This window comes from Erpetoichthys calabaricus, chromosome 7, assembly GCF_900747795.2.
Source record: "Erpetoichthys calabaricus chromosome 7, fErpCal1.3, whole genome shotgun sequence".
In the NCBI taxonomy this organism is placed as follows: Eukaryota; Metazoa; Chordata; class Cladistia; order Polypteriformes; family Polypteridae; genus Erpetoichthys; species Erpetoichthys calabaricus.
The window spans coordinates 31775348-31796222 of record NC_041400.2 but is presented as its reverse complement, the minus strand read 5'-3'; the positions used below and the strand labels follow the sequence as shown (position 1 = coordinate 31796222).

The 20875-nt window shown below is 41.2% G+C and overlaps 2 protein-coding genes across 15 annotated transcripts in view; both read left to right on the top strand.

The window, feature by feature from the left end:
* Positions 1 to 12671, top strand: part of LOC127525815 (cyclin-dependent kinases regulatory subunit 2) — a 141878-nt gene extending 129207 nt beyond the window's left edge. Inside the window, exons 2-4 of one of the 3 annotated variants that reach the window (XM_051929731.1) lie at positions 3911 to 4044; positions 7951 to 8078; positions 11315 to 12671. In XM_051929731.1, coding sequence (XP_051785691.1) covers positions 3986 to 4044; positions 7951 to 8078; positions 11315 to 11358 — 231 coding nt within the window. In that variant the 5' untranslated portion in view covers positions 3911 to 3985 and the 3' untranslated portion in view covers positions 11359 to 12671. Of the gene's footprint in view, positions 1 to 3837; positions 4045 to 7950; positions 8079 to 11314 lie in introns of those variants that run through there. The other 2 variants (XM_051929732.1, XM_028804854.2) reach the window with 2 other exon arrangements.
* Positions 1 to 20875, top strand: part of LOC114654357 (selenocysteine insertion sequence-binding protein 2-like) — a 198279-nt gene that overhangs the window by 111693 nt on the left and 65711 nt on the right. The gene's annotated exons all lie outside the window — the stretch shown is intronic.

Below are 20875 nucleotides of genomic sequence, written 5' to 3'. Positions count from 1 at the left end.
TGTCTCATAGAAAGAAAGAAAGAAAGAAAGAAAGAAAGAAAGAAAGAAAGAAAGAAAGAAAGAAAGAAAGAAAGAAAGAAAGAAAGAAAGAAAGAATATATATTGGAGACTGCAAAGCTAAGTGCAGAATTTGTAATATGAAAATATCCGTTAGAGCAGGGTCAACAACAAACCTGCACAGACATATAAGAACCACCCACCCATCCGTGCAACTGGAGGAGAGCGTGCCCTCTCTCCTGCCATCCACTGACCCTGGAAAAGAGCCAAGTACTTCTGCTGCAGCATCCACTGTCTTACCGAAAACTGCAGGTATAACACAGTCTTCAGTTCAAACCAAAATAAGCACATTTATTCCAAAACAAATGACGCCAAACAAACAAATAAGTGTCGATGAGGAGCTGGCTAAAATGATAGCTAGCGACTTTTAACCATTTTCCATTGTGGAAGACAGAGGATTTACAACTTTTGTACAGGCCTTAAACCCCATGTATGTTCTCCCTAGTAGAAAAACTTTGTCCCAAACAATTATTCCATAACTATATATCTGAGGGTGGAGTACAACACTGTGCTTTCAGAAACCACTGCTCTGGAAAAAAGGTAGCATTTAATGACAACAGAGCTGTGGATGAGGCATTTCAAAGAATAAGTGCAGCAGCAGCAAGATGCAACCCCAGCAGCCTGTCTGCTCCTCCATCAGAGGGCCAAGAGGAAGAAATTGGAGCAGGGGCATGTTCACAGGAACCACAAGCTTCTGCGATGTGGAGGCTCTTTGACGAAAGAGTAACAGGAGACACTGCAAGGAGAAATCCCACAGCTGATGCTATGCTGGAGTTGAGGTCCTATCTTGAGGAGCACCTCATCCAAAGATCCGAAGACCCACTGAGTTGGTGGGAGGCCAAGGCTGCAGTCTACCCATGCCTGGTTAAGGTAATGGTAGGAAGACTTTGCATTGTCGCTACATCGGTCCCCTCAGAAAGAGTCTTCTCAAAAACAGGACAAATAATCACGGAGAGGAGAAATCGCATCAGCCCATCTAAGCTGAGGCATCTGGCATTTCAGAATGCCAACCTGGCCTAAAAACTTTTATTCAAAGAGTCATAGTGTTGTGTTGTTGTTGAGTTGGGCCTTTATTTAATTTGTTTGCTGTGTTTGCTGTGGTTTTGTGTTAAGTTGTTCATTTAAAGCTTTTATTAAAATGTTAAACAATAGTAACTGTGTATTTATTGTAATGAAAAAATGCATAAAAATACGTAATGTCTGAAAACAATGAATAAGAAATTGCTTATACACAAACCATTCATAATTGCTTAATTAGGCTAAAATATAAGCATCCAAGTGATACTAAACGAAGAGCCATTCGGGAGCCGTAAGAGCCGTCTCTTTAAAGGGAGCCAATCCAAAAGAGCCGAAGCTTTGAAAAGAGCCAGAGTTCCCATCACTACCCTAGACCTCCTATAAAGCCTCACTCCTTTCCTCTGGAGTTCAGTTCTGTTTTGGACTCAGTCTTATAAACTACTCTGGTCTTACAATTCTTTACTTTTGCAGCAAGGAACATATTATACGGGTGGCTGCCCCAAACCTTTCCCATGTCTGAAGTCTCATCTTGTTACAATATATATATATATATATATATATATATATATATATATTGGTATAATTTAAATGTCATTCTAAATTTGACAAAAGTAAAATGTAAAAAAATATTTTGATGTTCTTAGAATAAATTCCTGGCTTTAAGCTAGCAGTGTGACTTATTGGTTAAGGCACTGGACGTTAAACACTGGGGTTGTGCGGTTAAATCCCACTGCTGGCATTGTGTTACCATGAGCAAGTCACTTCACCTGCCTGTGCTCCAATTGAAAAACAAAAAAAGTAACCAACTGTATCTCAGTTGTTGTAAGTTGCCTTGGATAAAGGTGTCAGACAAATATGTGATTTAATATATTTTTCATTTTATATGATTGCTTTAAGCTTCGGTGCATGTTACCTATATCGGGGTACTCAGCCAAGTCCTTTGGAAAACCCTAAATGACCTGCGTTTTTGCTAACTCCCAGCACACCATTACCAGGCAATCAGTAACAGCAGACCCCATACAATCCTTGGGTGCACAGATTGGTGAAGCAATATTTTGGCTCATATAATACACAGTTTGGGCCCTTATATGCTTGCTACCAGGTCTGTTTCATTAAACTGATGCTTTACTGGTGCATCTTTTGTACTTTGGTTATGTTGTTTGCTCAGGCGTAATGCAGTTCAAACTGCTATGCATGCTTTTCTCTGAACAAACCTTTTAGCGTTTTCTAGCAATACTGTACATCAAGTTATTGTGTAAGTTCAAAACATCTGCTAGCATTACATAACAGTATTTTCTTTTAATAACACTATCCAGCCTGTGTGACAGGCAATACAAAATCCTAGACAATCTTAAGAATTCAATGAATCCCGGCCGGAAAGATACTTTAGGCATCCAAAAGAGGACATATTTAAGAAAAAGTGGTCACCCTGACTTTTCCTATATAAAGCTGAACTTTAGGCAGTAAAAACGTGGAAAGAAATTGAAGAATCACATCTTGTTGAAAGAATTTATATTATGATTTCTTTGCTAACCTGGAGTTGGGGCAGGTGTCCGCAAAAAGTGAAAAATCATAATTTCTGCAGAGCAAAGCCTACTGGTATAATTTTGTCAATAAAAATGACTATCGCAATATACATACATGACAAACATCACTTTGACAGCTGTCAAATCGTGTTCTGGGGAGATCCAAACGTGTAAATCTGTTTTTTTTTCTCAATTGTATACATTATATTATTATTAGAATTATTTTCCTCCGGGTGCTCCAGTTTCCTCCCACAGTCCAAGGACATGCAGGTTAGGTGCATTGGCGATCTTGAATTGTCCCTAGTGCGTGCTTGGTGTGTGTGTGTGTTTATGCCCTGTGGTGGTCTGGTGTCCTGCCCAGGCTTTGTTCCTGCCTTGCACCCTGTGTAGGCTGGGATTGGCTCCAGCAGACCCTCGTGACCCTGTGTTTGGATATAGCGGGTTGGACAATGACTGACTGATGACTTAGCTCAATTACATATACTGTATATATTATTTAACAATACTAATAAATTGTGCCATCACCTAAAGTACACTGTTTAGTATGAGATAGGAAATAAAAAAAGAATTTATTACAATTACAGAAATTTATTTAGAGGTACGACTTTAAGAATTGCATAGATTCCCCAAGACTGCCTGCCTATTTTTGACATTAGCAACGGACGGTGATTTATTTAAAAGAAATTTTTAATTTCCTTGTTAAATGTCGCCATGTTGACATCACTTCCGTTTACCGCTAAAATGTAAGCGACAGCCACCTGTAGCCTACAGCGCCTTTTAGGTCAAAGTATTTCATTGTATAACGCTTACACACGGACGGTGATCGCAGCTCCATTGTGTGACACTTACATATCAAATTCACACGTATTGAGCTAGCATGAAGTTTTTCCACAATCACCCCCCACTGTTTAATGACTTTCCTCGGCTCTATTTTGGACAATTTGCGGAACTCAAGAGGAGGGGCTGCTGCTGCGGAAGCCTGCTCTACTACCAGAACTCCGTGGATACGATAATTCATCTAGAATGTGCAGCTGAAAAAATCAAATGTACAGAACGACATTTCTATAAAGAACATCAAATTCGAGCTTATGTCTACTCATATAAAGACGAAATTATGTTTCCAGTGCGAAAATAAGCCACATGTGCAGCAGCTTCCCCGTGAGCCTTCGCGTGTTGCTACTGGTGCTGTCACGTGCCCTACTTTCTCCCAATCAGTAGCTTGTTTCCCAAGTTGAATTTGCTGCTCTGTTCACATGCTGCAGAAGTTATCGGCACTCGGCAGTTAGAAGAAAGTGGCTCGTGAGGTGGAGGTGGTCGTTTTCATAAACCTATTTTTTGTGTTTGTGTATAAAGTAAGCTGCTGTTTCAGTGGTATTTCGACAGCCATGTCTCACAAACAGATCTATTATTCGGACAAATATTCCGACGATCTCTATGAATACAGGTAACTTTTTTTTCTGACGTAGTGTAAAAGAAAAGGTAACAGAAAGGTCGCATGTCGTTTCGTGCCGTTTTTCTTGGTTTTATCTCCACTTTTGTGTAGTTAAATACTTTTTCTGCTAAGAGTTTTGACTTTATATTTAGAGTTTTGTTTGAGTTGTTTATAAGTGATGAAACATTACGTGCTAATTATGAGTTATTTCTCTCCATTGGTCACATAGTTAGTGTTCATTGTTATAGAAGTGTTTTTACAAGCTGTTAGTGCGTTTTTTCCTTTCGGAATTTTCTCGAATCGCAGCTGGCTGTGCCCCAGGCTTCCGTGACCTTAATTTGTTCATAAGGCAGCCTCCGTCGAACTGTGATCCCCTCTCGACAATATTTGTTTTATAGATGATCCTCTTCAAACAGACGCGCTCACACAATCGGAAGCATGTGGCCTTCACTTACTGTTTCGATTCAAGTTTTTTTTTTTTTTTTTTTTTATTCGTGGCATCCTAATGCGAAAAATGACATGAAGTGCATTGAATTGGCAGTCCTGGATTTTGATCAGAAAAGTCATTTATTTCCTGGGGCTGGCAATGAGTAATACAGTTTGGGTACTGGTGTCGTCATGTATTCCTGCAATGTCTGGAGTATTTTAAATTATAATTCTGTTGATTAACATCTTGAACCTGACAATTTGTACTGTCATCCTTTCTCTGAAGAACCCAGTATCTTGGGCATCTAGTAAGCACAAGCAATGTTATGTTTGACCCTCCTTAAATAATCTAGGCTTTAGGCAGCAAAGTACGTGATGTCATAATGCTAGAAAATGTGAAGCCAGTATAACTTAAATTGTAAAATGGGACCTTCGTCAAAGCGCTCAATCATTTGGAGATCTTGCTTTGACATACCAATTGTAAATTTGCATATTACAGTTAATTGGGTGGTTTAGGTCGAGATTCAGGAAATTGGAGTATTGCAGTAGTATCCCCAAAAGTGGATTAGGAAAAAATCGGGTGTTGAAGTGACAAATCGCTTAAAGTATACGTGAAGTTTGATATGTTATAGAGCTGCTAAAGGTAACTGTGAGCATTGATGCAAATTATAGAAAAGTATACCTGCAGTGACCACCACCAGTGTAATATAGTGTTTAAAAATGCAAATATTTGTGTGCCAGGGTATATTTCTGGTCGATTTTTGTATATTCTGTGAATTCTAAACCCCTCATACCATGAGTATTGAAAGCAAAAACATAATCGATGCCATGTGTTGGAATGAAATTAATTTCCAATGTGCTACTGGAGGTTGGTGCAGTAATCTGCCTCACAACAAGGATGCCAAAGTTTGCATCCAGTGTTCCCACCCCTGTTTTTTTTTTTTTCGCTCTCCTAGAACTGTTTTTCTGTTCCTGTCTTTTTCTATGTTTTTGTCACCCGTGTCTGTTTTTTCATCACAGTCATGTTTCTTTTAGGACAGTTCTTGAACTACAGTTTCTTGTGTACATAAATTTGTTTCATACGTCTTAACAAAAGCACGTCAACTCTGCCCATCTGTAAAAATGTAATTACTAGTTTGTCCATCCATCCATTATCCAACCCGCTATATCCTAACTACAGGGTCACGGGGTCTGCTGGAGCTAATTCCAGCCAACACAGGGCGCAAGGTAGGAAACAAACCCCGGGCAGGGCGCCAGCCCACTGCAGGATGCACACACAGTCACACACCAAGCACACACTAGGGACAATTTAGAATTGCCAATGCACCTAACCTGCATGTCTTTGGACCATGGGAGAAAACCCACATAGACACGGGGAGAATATGCAAACTCCACGCAGGGATGGCCCGGGAAGTGAACCCAGGTCTCCTAACTGCGAGGCAGCAGCGCCACCGTGCCGCCCTATATTACTAGTTTGTGCATAACCAAATTAACTTGGTGATTGTGATTGGCAGCATGTGCCTTGACATCACATCCTGCATAGTGCACATGCCTTAATGTCAGTCAGTCATGTGCTAATAGCAAAAGAGGTCATTAAATATTAACTGCTACATGTGGAAGCCACCAAAGTCTGCCATTGAGGATGTTAAAGAAAGATGGTGCCATAAACGATGTTGTGAGAAACTGAAAAAGTACAAACAGGAAAAGTTAAAGTTGTTGATTTGAGTGAGGACGAGTCCTGTTTAATGTTCTGCTCCCAAACTTGAAAATGATATTTCTTTCTTATCAGGAATATTATAGTTTTTTTACACTTGGATTTATTTGGCAGACGTGCTGCTGTTATATTTAATTAGAACATTCCTTGTACACCCTATTAAACATCTGTTTTTCTGTATTTATTTGGTTACATGGTCAATGTTTTTCCTAAAAGTTAGTGGCAACACTGTTCGCATCCTGTGTCCTTTCTACATGGAGTTTGCTTGTTCTTCCCATAGTCCAGAGGCATGTAAGTTAAGTGGACTGATGATGCTAAACTGGCGCGGACACATGCAGCAACACTTCAGTGCCGTGGTTCCCAAACTTGGCCCCCAGTGGCTGCAGGTTTTTGTTTCAACCGGATTCACAATAAGCGATAGTAATTGATCTCATTTAGATAAATGATTGTTTTTTTTTTCCTCCCTCATTCTGTATTCAGAAAAGTACAGCAGTATGATAGTTGTTTTTTTTAACATTCAAAGACATTTCGAAATGTTTTTTTGCTATAGCTTTAAATGCTTAACTTTTTGTTTTCCAATATTCTTCCCTTATTCTGTGTTGTCTGCTTACATCATTGTATCCGAATTGTAACAATTAAAAACAAGCAAAGCAGACAATGTGATCAACACTAAATGATGAAAGGCTGCAACTGCTTCAGAGTCAGACTAACTAATTAGTCAATAATGGAAAGGCAGAGAGCAAATCAGGAGGAACATAAAGAAAAAAACAATGCATTATCCACATATAACTGCTTAATTTTTGTTAATGTATTAATACACTTTTGTAATTTCTTCATTAACCCCAAAAAATAGAAACTGGGAAAGAGCATTTAATTATGTTTTTAGACCTATTAAAAATGAACATTGCTTGGAACAAAAGCCTGCAGCCCTGGGGGTCCCTAGGACACAGAGGTTTGGAAACCACTGTCTTAGTGTATGGGTGTTTGTGTGTTCGTTCACCCTGCTGTAGACTGGCACCCTACCCAGGGATGACTGTTTCTTTGTGCCATATGCTTGCTTGGATAGGTTCCCTGTGACCCTACCCAAATTTAAGCAAGCTTGGACGATGCGATGGATGCGGTATGCGATTTGGAAAGGGACACTGCTCAGTTTTATTTCTGAAGCTGTATGCCAAAAGTTAAATAGAAAACTGATAGTACAGAACTAGATGGTTGTTGCGGGTAGGGAAATGTAAGAAAACTTGGCATGTTTAAGATTGTTTGCTGCCAATCATTTGCTGAGCCAAATAAAAATTAAACGCCTTGGGGCATGGATATAGGCATCCATTTGTGTTTGTCACATTTGATAATTCGCACAATTTAAATATTCACATACTGTATTGTCGGTCTACACTGCTATTTCCATGCAAATTCTGGTGTTTTCAGAGACCTGTCATTTTAAACTGGGAGTAGGATAAATGATTCAATTAAGAAAGAACATGAACTAAAATTTTGACTCAAACAATTTTAATGTTGCATTTTGACACTGATTGAGGTACAAGAGAGGTTGTGCTTAAATTACATTATACAACTTAAATACCATGCATAAGTTTGGTCTCTTTTTTTAAAAAACGAAGACAACAATTCAGCTATTGAGAGGTAAAAGAAAAACCGATACAAGCTCCACTAACTTATTTTTGGATTGCATGGAATAGGTTGTAAGTTTAGTAATACACATTTTAATGATGAAGTTTTGGTAAGATGAAAGTATTTAAAAACATTATTTTTTGAACCAACAGGCATGTTATGTTACCAAAGGAACTTGCAAAACAGGTGCCCAAAACTCACCTAATGTCTGAAGAAGAATGGAGAAGACTGGGTGTTCAGCAGAGTCTAGGCTGGGTGCATTACATGATTCATGAACCAGGTACTGTCTAGTTATGTATTTTTAACTTTTAGTAAATATATGGATGTTATTTGCAGTGAGTATAATTTTTGACTTGCATTACAATCCCAAAGGGTACCTGTTAGGTTGTAAACCCTAATTTTTCTTGTTAGTGTAACTTGTATTTGGATTGATCGTTGCCTTAGACCTGAATGCTAGAAAAGGGCATGGGTCCCCAGAAACTGACTGGGAAAAGCAGTTTGAGAATGATTAAATAAAATGTTTAGAATGTAAAGTGTTTGCAAGAAATATTTTAAATATATAATGAAATACACATGTTGGTGACTATTTTAATAATTTTTTTCTTTTACATATTTGTTTACTGTTTGGCATCACTTTGAAACATAGTAAAGCATTATTGTAATGCCTCAGTGTTTTAAAATATTTATAACCTTGTTCTGGGAGATGTAAACCAATACAGTGTTGTTGAAGGACTAATGTTTTGGCAGCAATACTGTAAATTACAACAATGGCAAAGTGCTTTATTTCTTTAACCTTTGCCAAAATTAAGAGAAACTGAGTGAAAAATCCACTTTGTTAGCCTTGTTTTTAAGAAAACGCAAGATGTTCATCAAATTACCTGTAATTGATATTTGGCAAGGACTTTACGCAATTTTGCCTAAAAGCTGTGTTCTAGATGTCTCAATACCATGGGTGCTGTTATATTTTTGGTTGTACATCCGCAATACCAAAGTGATATTTTTGCTCATAGATGAAGAAAACTGGGATTGCACATCTGGATAGAATGGCGAATAAACCAGTAATTGACTTTTTTTTTCTTGCAAACTACCTTAAAGACTTACCTTATCCACTTAAATATTACAGTTGAGTCAGACTAAAGCAATAGTGTAATGTAATGGAGTTTCTATGTTATTCAAAGTTTACGAAATTTACTTTTGCAAGACAATCTTTAAATGTTAGTTGCTGTCCCAAATTAGCAGTTATGACAGGAACAAGATGCATCCTACATATTTTGAGAATGTTTTCCGAATTATACATTACAGTATTGCTTAAAACTGCTCTTGATTGCTTGGATACCTTGTGTAATCATGCTTGGTCACCAAATTTACGTTGGTCTGTGATCTGGTCATTCTAAGACATGAAATTCCATTCCAATAAACATTTAATATATTGATACATGTGGTTTCTGTCTTGCTGAAAAAAAGCAATTTTCACCTAAAGCCTTTTGTGCAAACATTGCTTATAGTGTCATCCCAACCAATTTCTCTCTCTCTCGCACTCGGGGTGGGGGACTACAGGATGATGAATTTTTCTTCAAATATTAGTTCAGGCATCAGTGTGTTTGTTTTGCACAGTGAATGTTATGATGGTATTTGAGACAAATCTTTGTGGAGTTGTCAATGTTTTCTCTACCTTCAGCATTTTGTAGCCAATAGTTCACAGTAGCTGTCAAGAGTACATGGCTCTTTTCAAAACACACAGCATTACAGTTAGTTACAGGGTGACCTTTTTAGTAGAGCTACAATATGTCTTTAAAGTTTGTGCCACTAATCAAATTATTCCCTAGTATGGTTAAACATTTTTGGTTAATTTTGTATTTGAATATTGGTATGGCAGTCAAGGAATAATGACTTTGGGTTCCATTTTTGGTGGGTTTGGGCTGTTTGCAGGGGTCTTGTGCCTTTGTTTGTCCCTCAGAAAGGTTGTCTAGATATTCTGTGCTTTGGTTCACGTTTGTGCTTAGAACTGTTCTGTTCTACTTGTTTGCATTTTTTCTAGCACTAAGAAGTACATAATTCATGCATTCCTTCCCATATTTAACAGTAGGCAATAGACCTTGTGGATTGATTCTATCCTCAAACACGTTAAGGTGTATGAAATTGGGTTAAAGGTATTTTTTTTTCCCTCTCTCCATTTCTGAAGGAGTCTTGTGCTCCTTAAGGCAGGTTACGTGCCTTAGTGTTTACCTTAGATGCAAGCATTTTCCAGTTGACTGCGGGTCAGAGGTGACCTGTTCTCCTTGCTGCATGGAATAATTTCAGTGTTTGTGAGTGATGCACCTGCAGTATGGGTACTGCCATTTGGCCTCTTAAACACTTTAATACACACGTTTTGAAAGAAAGTTTTAAATTGGCAGTTTTTTTTTATCGCATCCATTTAAAATGACTAAATCGCAATTATAAGGAACCCACTTCAGTTAGGTACCCTTTCTATTTTGCACCTTAACGTTTTAAACGGGCTGAAAAATGCCAAGTTGCTGTTTTAGTCACTTTAGGTTTTTTTAAGCTAGAATTCACTATGCCTTGAACAACCTATGCTGTATAAGTCTCAGGTCTGCTTAGTTTCTTGTGATGTTTTGCTTCCTGATTTCTTGCAAACCTTAAAGTACTTATAGCTTGCACGGTATAAGTGAATAGCCTGTATGAATGCCACAGCTTCTCAGAGGAATGTTGACACATAACTGACATACCATATTTTGAGTATTAAGCCTTTTATTTGCTTTCCTAGCCTAAAGCTGTCTTGATGCCATTAACATTTTGACCAACTGCACACACAGTATAAAGTTGTATGAATAAAGTTCTGATAACTTCACCACTTTCCTTTGACTCAAATCGATAATTTGTAAATTTGGTGGGTGGCTTGCCCTAAAGAGTCGTTAGGAATTTTCAGAGTTTTTGACATGCTAAGCCCAAAACATTCGCCATCAGTGGACTAATCAAATAATCTATTCATACTAACACATTTTGAGTCTATAGTGTATACAATTGATCCATTGTGATAAATTATGTAATGAATCATGGAAAATTAATTTGGCCCTAGTTAAGCTTGAATTCTTGTCATCCATATTCTTTATAAGATTTGATTTGTCCCTAATTCCCTAGTGTACAGGTTTCTCTCTCTTTTCTCTCTCTCTCTCTGTTCATTTTGAAATGTTACTTCTGCTAGCTTCATTTTAACTGCTGTCATTTCATAGACTGAGGACTAATCGATCTTGGTGTTCACTTAGTATTTGGATTCCTTATCTAAAGCTAGTTTTCATTTTCTGTACATAAATTACTTGAAACAACTTAAAGTTTAGAAACATACTGTATAATTCACTAAGTTTGTTTTGTTGCAATTTTTAAATGGATTCAGTGTTTTCTTGAGGGAAAGTTGTTTAACTTCTAGTCAATATTTTTTTTATAAATCATTCCTTTATTTAGAGAGAACTTTTTTTTTACTTTTTTTTTTTTTTTTTAAATCCTTCTCTCCTACAGAGCCACACATTCTGTTGTTTAGACGACCTCTCCCAAAAGACTGAATATTCTGGAATCATTTGAATCTTCTGGGACTACATATATAAAGTGGTATTCAGTGAATACTTGGATGTGTACAAACTACTTGTCATCTCCTCTGCATCAGCTGTATTCTTCACAGCAACAGAGCTCCATATAATACAGATAAGCAGAATTATTGGATGTCTCAATGGATGTTAAAGGGGCTAAAATTTGTTAAAAGATGTAATGCTGTTGACAAAGTGTGTGTTGAATGTGCTTACTATGTTTGTCTTTCCTCCTTTTCCTTTCAGCTCTTTTCAATAAAGTTAATATTTTGTCTTATTTCATTTATGAATGTGCATTGTTTTTCATCTCCAGTTTAAAGAAATGTATTTGGTAATGAGGTTAAAATAAAGTACTGTTCCCATGGTACAAGTCAAAAAAATGCACTGTTTTTAGATCTTCAGTGCTCAGTCTTGAAAATTTCATAAGTGTTTGGCATCTTGTATTCCAAGACTGTATAAATCCCAATTATTTCTGTTCTGCTTTATATCTATAGCTACTAAACTGGACCTTGCTATCTGAAATATTTTTATATAAAGGACTTCTGACGTCTGACACAACTTGATTTTGTAGTCATTGGGTATTTTGTCTTTGTATTTTCATTTTAATTTATACTAGGTAGATTCAATTGTTTATCCTCATTAGTTTTAATTAGACTATATATAGCTAATGGTAGATGACTCAATACTTCATTAACTCCAAGCATGGAGAAATTACTGCAGTTTTATTTTTTTGTCAAAATACTTTGAGTTTTAAGATAATTTTTTTTGTAAACAAGGTGAAGTGCAGTTAGAAATATCCCATCTGCATGGCCGTGTGAGACCAGCGTTAGATTTTTTTCTATACGTTTGGTTTCACTTTTCCAGAAGTTTCTACAGACTTAGTAGAATTTTTAATGCATAGATAAATCTTTCTTCAGTTACCATTGTTTAGAGCTTTAAAAACAAATCCAGAACTAGATAATGTTTAGTTTTGCCCACCAGCTATCAAGGCATCACTGTTATTAGAAGTCATTAATTTCTTAGATCTGTATAAATTTGTGCTTAGTGCATATTGCCTACTTTTATAAATGTAGGCACCTGTAATTCCTGATAAATGTGCCTGGCTTCCAGACATAAAGGGTAACCTAGGCTTGAAACCAAAGAAGTGGGATCACATTTTGCAAGTTCAAGATAGTACATGGAGTGGTTTCTAGTCCAAGACTACACGCTCTTGTAACTTTCATGTACCACTTTTTCTTGTACGGTTGTTGGAAAATTTGTGACATTTTCACTTAATAAACCTATTTTTAAAATGCTGAAGATATCTAATTTTTTTATTTATTTGAAAAACTAAGACATTTGAGTGTAAAAAGCTGGTTAAAAGATTTTAGTTGGAGATTAACTATAAATTTGCTTTCTATGAATTCTGAGGTTTTAGTTCATGTGTTTTTGTTTTACTTAGAATTGGTTATTAGTGACAGTGCTTTGCAATTCTGAATTGTTAAAGTTGGTTTTTTTTGTGTGTGTGTGTCTTTGTCACTAATACTAATGTCCTGAATGATCTCTGGTGCATTGGTGTGTTTAAACATACTGCTTACACTCTTCGCTAAAACAGTTTGATGGGATGAGAGTATTAAGGTATAATGGAGTCCAGCTAACAAATTCTAAATCAATTGATTTTGTGAAGTAGCATGATCATTCACTTCCTAATGTGGGCAAAGCTGCATGAGTTGATCTTTGTCTAAACCATGAATATAAATATTGTATTGCTGCTTATATTAGTGAATTTGTAACATAATGAGCCCCTGCTACTGCCAAATAAGATTTTAAATGGTCCCTTGTTAAAGAAATTAAATAGCTCCCATGTTTGTATATCTGCTGTTCTTTGACAGACATTATGCCTTATGCTCCAGTATGGACTTTTTTAATAAATTTCATGCTGTGGTAAAAGTAAAGCAATTAAACATCAAAGCTTAAATTATATATTGATACTGTGTTACTTGTATAGGTGTGTGTGTGTGTGTGTTTTTTTTGTTTTTTTTTTTTTCTCCTTTTGTAGGGTTTGTGGAAGTTCATTTGGAATAATACTGCTGTAATCTCAGAATTTTTAAGAAAATTGATTTGAATTTGGTCCCACTCATGGTATCTTTCTTGTATCCTAATTTTCAAATCTTTGGAGCAGCTGGTGCTTTTGAATTCACCTAATACAAGTGGATACGTACATAACCTGCCTAATATGCTGGTTCCCAAATTCTGCCAAGATGACGTCTGCCCAGCCTTTCCTAAACAAACCCTATTTTTTTAACCATAACCTTATCTTATTTGGACTGTTCATAGTGCTCAAGTGTTGCGGACCTGGCAATATCAGTAAAGTTACGTTGAAGCTATAGAAGTGGCCCCCAAATACTTCTGCCTTGTTAGGAGCTAATGGTGAACCTAATAATTTCAGAATGGCTAAGCTCCATGTTTAAAAGACTTAGCAGTATGGTGCTGTGGCTAATGCATATTGGTGACATACAATGTGACCTTGAGCCAGTCATTTAGCCAGACTGTGCTATAAAAGGGCTATTTGTGGAAGTTTGAGAGTGTCTATTATAATAGTTTTCAACTACTGTTTTATAAGTTTACATTTAGAAATTAAGCCAATGAAGCAGTGAATGCAACACAAACCTTTTAAGATGTTCAGGTGAAGGGCACACACAAGTCAATCTTGTGTTTATTTTTTATTTTTTTGTTTTTCTATGCATACTTTCCTGTGGATTGTCTTCTAGAGTTAGAATATCGATGCTGAAAAGAGTTGGCAAGTACTTTTTTTTATATAATAGAGATACATGCAGTGCATCCGGAAAGTATTCACACCGCATCACTTTTTCCATATTTTGTTATGTTACAGCCTTATTCCAAAAGGGATTAAATTCATTTTTTTCCTCAGAATTCTACACACAACACCCTATAATGACAATGTGAAAAAAGTTTACTTGAGGTTTTTGCGAATTTATTAAAAATAAAAAAAAACTGAGAAATCACATGTACATAAGTATTCACAGCCTTTGCTCAATACTTTGTCGATGCACCTTTGGCAGCAATTACAGCCTCAAGTCTTTTTGAATATGATGCCACAAGCTTGGCATACCTATCCTTGGCCAGTTTCGCCCATTCCTCTTTGCAGCACCTCTCAAGCTCCATCAGGTTGGATGGGAAGTGTCGGTGCACAGCCATTTTAAGATCTCTCCAGAGATGTTCAATCGGATTCAAGTCTGGGCTCTGGCTGGGCCACTCAAGCACATTCACAGAGTTGTCCTGAAGCCACTCCTTTGATATCTTGGCTGTGTGCTTAGGGTCATTGTACTGCTGAAAGATGAACCGTCGCCCCAGTCTGAGGTCAAGAGCGCTCTGGAGCAGGTTTTCATCCAGGATGTCTCTGTACATTGCTGCAGTCATCTTTCCCTTTATCCTGACTAGTCTCCCAGTCCCTGCCGCTGAAAAACATCTCCACAGCATGATGCTGCCACCACCATGCTTCACTGTAGGGATGGTATTGGCCTGGTGATGAGCGGTGCCTGGTTTCCTCTAAACGTGACTCCTGGCATTCACGCCAAAGAGTTCAATCTTTGTCTCATCAGACCAGAGAATTTTCTTTCTCATGGTCTGAGAGTCCTTCAGGTGTCTTTTGGCAAACTCCAGGCAGGCTGCCATGTGCCTTTTACTAAGGAGTGGCTTCCGTCTGGCCACTCTACCATACAGGCCTGATTGGTGGATTGCTGCAGAGATGGTTGTCCTTCTGGAAGGTTCTCCTCTCTCCACAGAGGACCTCTGGAGCTCTGACAGAGTGACCATCGGGTTCTTGATCACCTCTCTGACTAAGGCCCTTCTCCCCCGATCGCTCAGTTTAGATGGCCAGCCAGCTCTAGGAAGAGTCCTGGTGGTTTCAAACTTCTTCCACTTACGGATGATGGAGGCTACTGTGCTCATTGAGACCTTCAAAGCAGCAGAAATGTTTCTGTAACCTTCCCCAGATTTGTGTCTCGAGACAATCCTGTCTCGGAGGTCTACAGACAATTCCTTTGACTTCATGCTTGGTTTGTGTTCTGACATGAACTGTCAACTGTGGGACCTTATATAGACAGGTGTGTGCCTTTCCAAATTATGTCCAATCAACTGAATTTACCACAGGTGGACTCAAATTAAGCTGCAGAAACATCTCAAGGATGATCTGGGAAAATAGGATTCACCTGAGCTCAATTTTGAGCTTCATGGCAAAGGCTGTGAATACTTATGTACATGTGCTTTCTCAATTTTTTTATTTTTAATAAAATTGCAAAAACCTCAAGTAAACGTTTTTCACGTTGTCATTATGGGGTGTTGTGTGTAGAATTCTGAGGGGAAAAAATGAATTTAATCCATTTTGGAATAAGGCTGTAACATAACAAAATGTGGAAAAAGTGATGCGCTGTATATGGGTATGTGTGCGTTATGTTTGAGGTCCAGACATCCCCAACTGCGCTGTAGGCCTCGGTTAACGCAGGCACGGACTGGTTGTTCGCTGCTGGTGCAACTGGAAGTATGCACGCTTTCCACGTAACGCATTTATCGCCCGCTAGTCGATTTGTGGAACATTTAAAACCGGCTGCTGACCTGGCCCATAGGCTCATTATCTGTCTCCTCACTTGTGCAGGAAGGCTATCTTTTCTTTTAATCTGAGAAGGAAGTGAATACAGGACAACATCATTGACCCTGCTTGCCTGCTGTTCCTGTCTTGACAACAATAAAGCTGCTTTTCTTTTGGAAACCTGGACTCGCCTCCTCTTCTCTTGTGCAGCTCTTTGTCCCACACACCACTATATATACTTTATTTATTTAAGTTTTAAGCGTCTGTGCAAAGCCAAATTTCCCCTGGGAACAAATAAAGATCTATGTATCTACCTATCCAAGTTGACTACAACTTTTGAGATGCAATTGGTTACATTTCCTTTGTTTTTCCGATTGAGCACAGACAGGTGAAGTGACTTGCCCATGGTCACACAATATCTGTAACAGGATTTGAACCTACATCGTCAGGGGCTGAAGTGCAAAACCTAAAACAACTATGCCAGACTATCCCTGCACAATGCCACACTGCCCCTACTCTTTATATTCTGTGAGGAAGCACTTTAGAAGAATGATCCATCCATCCATCCATTGTCTCCCGCTTATCCGAGGTCGGGTCGCGGGGGCAGCAGCTTGAGCAGAGATGCCCAGACTTCCCTCTCCCCGGCCACTTCTTCTAGCTCTTCCGGGAGAATCCCAAGGCGTTCCCAGGCCAGTCGAGAGACATAGTCCCTCCAGCGTGTCCTGGGTCTTCCCCGGGGCCTCCTCCCGGTTGGACGTGCCTGGAACACCTCACCAGGGAGGCGTCCAGGAGGCATCCTGATCAGATGCCCGAGCCACCTCATCTGACTCCTCTCGATGCGGAGGAGCAGCGGCTCTACTCTGAGCCCCTCCCGGATGACTGAGCTTCTCACCCTATCTTTAAGGGAAAGCCCAGACACCCTGCGGAGGAAACTCATTTCAGCCGCTTGTATTCGCGATCTCGTTCTTTCGGTCACTACCCATAGCTCATGACCATAGGTGAGGGTAGGAACATAGATCGACTGGTAAATTGAGAGCTTCGCCTTGCGGCTCAGCTCCTTTTTCACCACGACAGACCGATGCAACGCCCGCATTACTGCGGATGCCGCACCGATCCGCCTGTCGATCTCACGCTCCATTCTTCCCTCACTCGTGAACAAGACCCCGAGATACTTGAACTCCTCCACTTGGGGCAGGATCTCGCTACCAACCCTGAGAGGGCACTCCACCCTTTTCCGGTTGAGGACCATGGTCTCGGATTTAGAGGTGCTGATTCTCATCCCAGCCGCTTCACACTCGGCTGCGAACCGATCCAGAGAGATCTGAAGATCACGGCCTGATGAAGCAAACAGGACAACATCATCTGCAAAAAGCAGTGACCCAATCCTGAGCCCACCAAACCGGACCCCCTCAACACCCTGGCTGCGCCTAGAAATTCTGTCCATAAAAGTTATGAACAGAATCGGTGACAAAGGGCAGCCCTGGCGGAGTCCAACTCTCACTGGAAACGGGTTCGACTTACTGCCGGCAATGCGGACCAAGCTCTGGCACCGATCGTACAGGGACTGAACAGCCCTTATCAGGGGGGCCGGTACCCCATACTCTCGGAGTACCCCCCACAGGATTCCCCGAGGGACACGGTCGAATGCCTTTTCTAAGTCCACAAAACACATGTAGACTGGTTGGGCAAACTCCCATGCACCCTCCAGGACCCTGCTAAGGGTATAGAGCTGGTCCACTGTTCCGCGACCAGGACGAAAACCACACTGTTCCTCCTGAATCCGAGGCTCGACTATCCGACGGACCCTCCTCTCCAGGACCCCTGAATAGACTTTTCCAGGGAGGCTGAGGAGTGTGATTCCTCTGTAGTTGGAACACACCCTCCGATCCCCCTTCTTAAAGAGGGGGACCACCACCCCGGTCTGCCAATCCAGAGGCACTGTCCCTGATGTCCATGCGATGTTGCAGAGGCGTGTCAGCCAAGACAGTCCTACAACATCCAGAGCCTTGAGGAACTCCGGGCGTATCTCATCCACCCCCGGGGCCCTGCCACCAAGGAGTTTTTTGACCACCTCGGTGACCTCAGTCCCAGAGATGGGGGAGCCCACCTCTGAGTCCCCAGGCTCTGCTTCCTCATTGGAAGGCATGTTAATGGGATTGAGGAGGTCTTCGAAGTATTCCCCCCACCGACCCACAACGTCCCGAGTCGAGGTCAGCAGCGCACCATCCCCACCATATACAGTGTTGACACTGCACTGCTTCCCCTTCCTGAGACGCCGGATGGTGGACCAGAATCTCCTCGAAGCCGTCCGAAAGTCATTCTCCATGGCCTCCCCAAACTCCTCCCACGCCCGAGTTTTTGCCTCAGCAACCACCAAAGCCGCATTCCGCTTGGCCTGCCGGTACCTATCAGCTGCCTCCGGGGTCCCACAGGACAAAAGGGTCCTGTAGGACTCCTTCTTCAGCTTGACGGCATCCTTCACCGCCGGTGTCCACCAGCGGGTTCGGGGATTGCCGCCACGACAGGCACCGACCACCTTACGGCCACAGCTCCGGTCAGCTGCCTCAACAATAGAGGCACGGAACATGGCCCATTCGGACTCAATGTCCCCCACCTCCCTCGGGATGTGGTCGAAGTTCTGCCGGAGGTGGGAGTTGAAGCTACTTCTGACAGGGGGCTCTGCCAGACGTTCCCAGCAGACCCTCACAACACGTTTGGGCCTACCACGCCTGACCGGCATCCTCCCCTACCATCGAAGCCAACTCACCACCAGGTGGTGATCAGTTGACAGCTCCGCCCCTCTCTTCACCCGAGTGTCCAAGACATGTGGCCGCAAGTCCGACGACACGACCACAAAGTCGATCATCGAACTGAGGCCTAGGGTGTCCTGGTGCCAAGTGCACATATGAACACCCCTATGCTTGAACATGGTGTTCGTTATGGACAATCCGTGACGAGCACAGAAGTCCAATAACAAAACACCGCTCGGGTTCAGATCAGGGGGGCCATTCCTCCCAATCACGCCCTTCCAGGTCTCACTGTCATTGCCCACGTGAGCATTGAAGTCTCCCAGCAGAACGAGGGAGTCCCCAGAAGGTATGCCCTCTAGCACCCCCTCCAGGGACTCCAAAAAGGGTGGGTACTCCGAACTGCTGTTCGGTGCATACGCACAAACAACAGTTAGGACCCGTCCCCCCACCCGAAGGCGAAGGGAGGCTACCCTCTCGTCCACCGGGGTAAACCCCAATGTACAGGCTCCAAGTTGGGGGGCAATAAGTATACCCACACCTGCTCGGCGCCTCTCACCGGGGGCAACTCCAGAGTGGTAGAGAGTCCAGCCCCTCTCAAGGAGATTGGTTCCAGAGTCCAAGCTGTGCGTCGAGGTGAGCCCGACTATATCTAGCTGGAACCTCTCAACTTCGCACACTAGCTCAGGCTCCTTCCCCTTCAGAGAGGTGACATTCCACGTCCCAAGAGCCAGTTTCTGTAGCCGAGGATCGGACCGCTAAGGTCCCCGCCTTCGGCCACCACCCAACTCACACTGCACCCGACCTCCTTGGCCCCTCCCATAGGTGGTGAGCCCATGGGAAGGGGGACCCACGTTGCCTCTTCGGGCTGTGCCCGGCCGAGCCCCATGGGTGCAGGCCCGGCCACCAGGCGCTCGCCATCGAACCCCACCTCCAGGCCTGGCTCCAGAGTGGGGCCCCGGTGACCCGCGTCCGGGCAAGGGAAAACGCCGTCCAAAATGGTTTTTCTTCATAGGAGGTTTGTTTAACCGCTCTTTGTCTCATCCCTCACCTAGGACCAGTTTGCCTTGGGTGGCCCTACCAGGGGCATAAAGCCCCGGACAACAGAGCTCCTAGGATCATTGGGACACGCAAACCCCTCCACCACGATAAGGTGACGGTTAAAGGAGGGGTTTAGAAGAATGAGAGGAGCATAATTCCTTCCAGTTGATCAAAATGTAAGCAAAAAGATTTCTATAGTGCATGTGGAAACTACACCCCTTTAACTGATGGGGTGATTAATACAAATTGTACTATAGAAAAAAAAAATCTATTAGGACTGCAGCAGTATATCACATAAAAGTACAACTGCAATTCCAGAGATCAAGCAAAGCTTAACATTTACTTAAATACATGTTACTCATCTCTGCTACCCACCTCAAAATGGTCTGGACTGAGATCCCCTCAATCCTGAAGCATAGTTTTCTTTCTGCACCCAATACTGCGCTAGGTTATTTTGCACGCTAGGCCAAGCTTATTAGTGCAACAATTGACTGTTCCGTAGCTAACCCGTGCAGCTTGACACTTGTGATCTGCACCCTGCCTTATTCGCCTTGTTGATGGCACCAGCCCTGCTGACAGGAGCTCTGACTCCCCATGACTCTGCATTACATTAATCAGTCAGAGAAAACATGCAATCGAATGAATGGATGATTAGACTCTGCACTCAGCTTCAAACTATTTGTCCTCTTTTGAAATACTGGTGGTGATACATGCTGACCTGTGCAATTTTATCTTGTGCCAGCCATAATGGCTTACTGGCATATACCAATGCATCACCCGCATTTTAAACAAAACAAAGCTATGCTTATCTATGAGTGATTAAAGGATGAACAATTTTTTAAATAGCTTGATTTGGTTATCATCCTATGGGCAAAATTGCATATACTAATAAAAAAAAGCCTTACAGAAAGACAGGTAATTCTTTTGCTTTTAATTTTATCATTGCCATCATTTATGTTAGTATGCATTCCTCACTGTTTACAATTTTCTGCCATTTTGTAGTGTTCTAGAAGAGCCCGCTCAGATGCAGTCCTGTCTCCTTCTGTTCTTCACCTGTGGGTGTGAGGTGGTTCAGCTATGTTTAAAACTCAGGAAAACAGAAGAACTATATACTATGCTT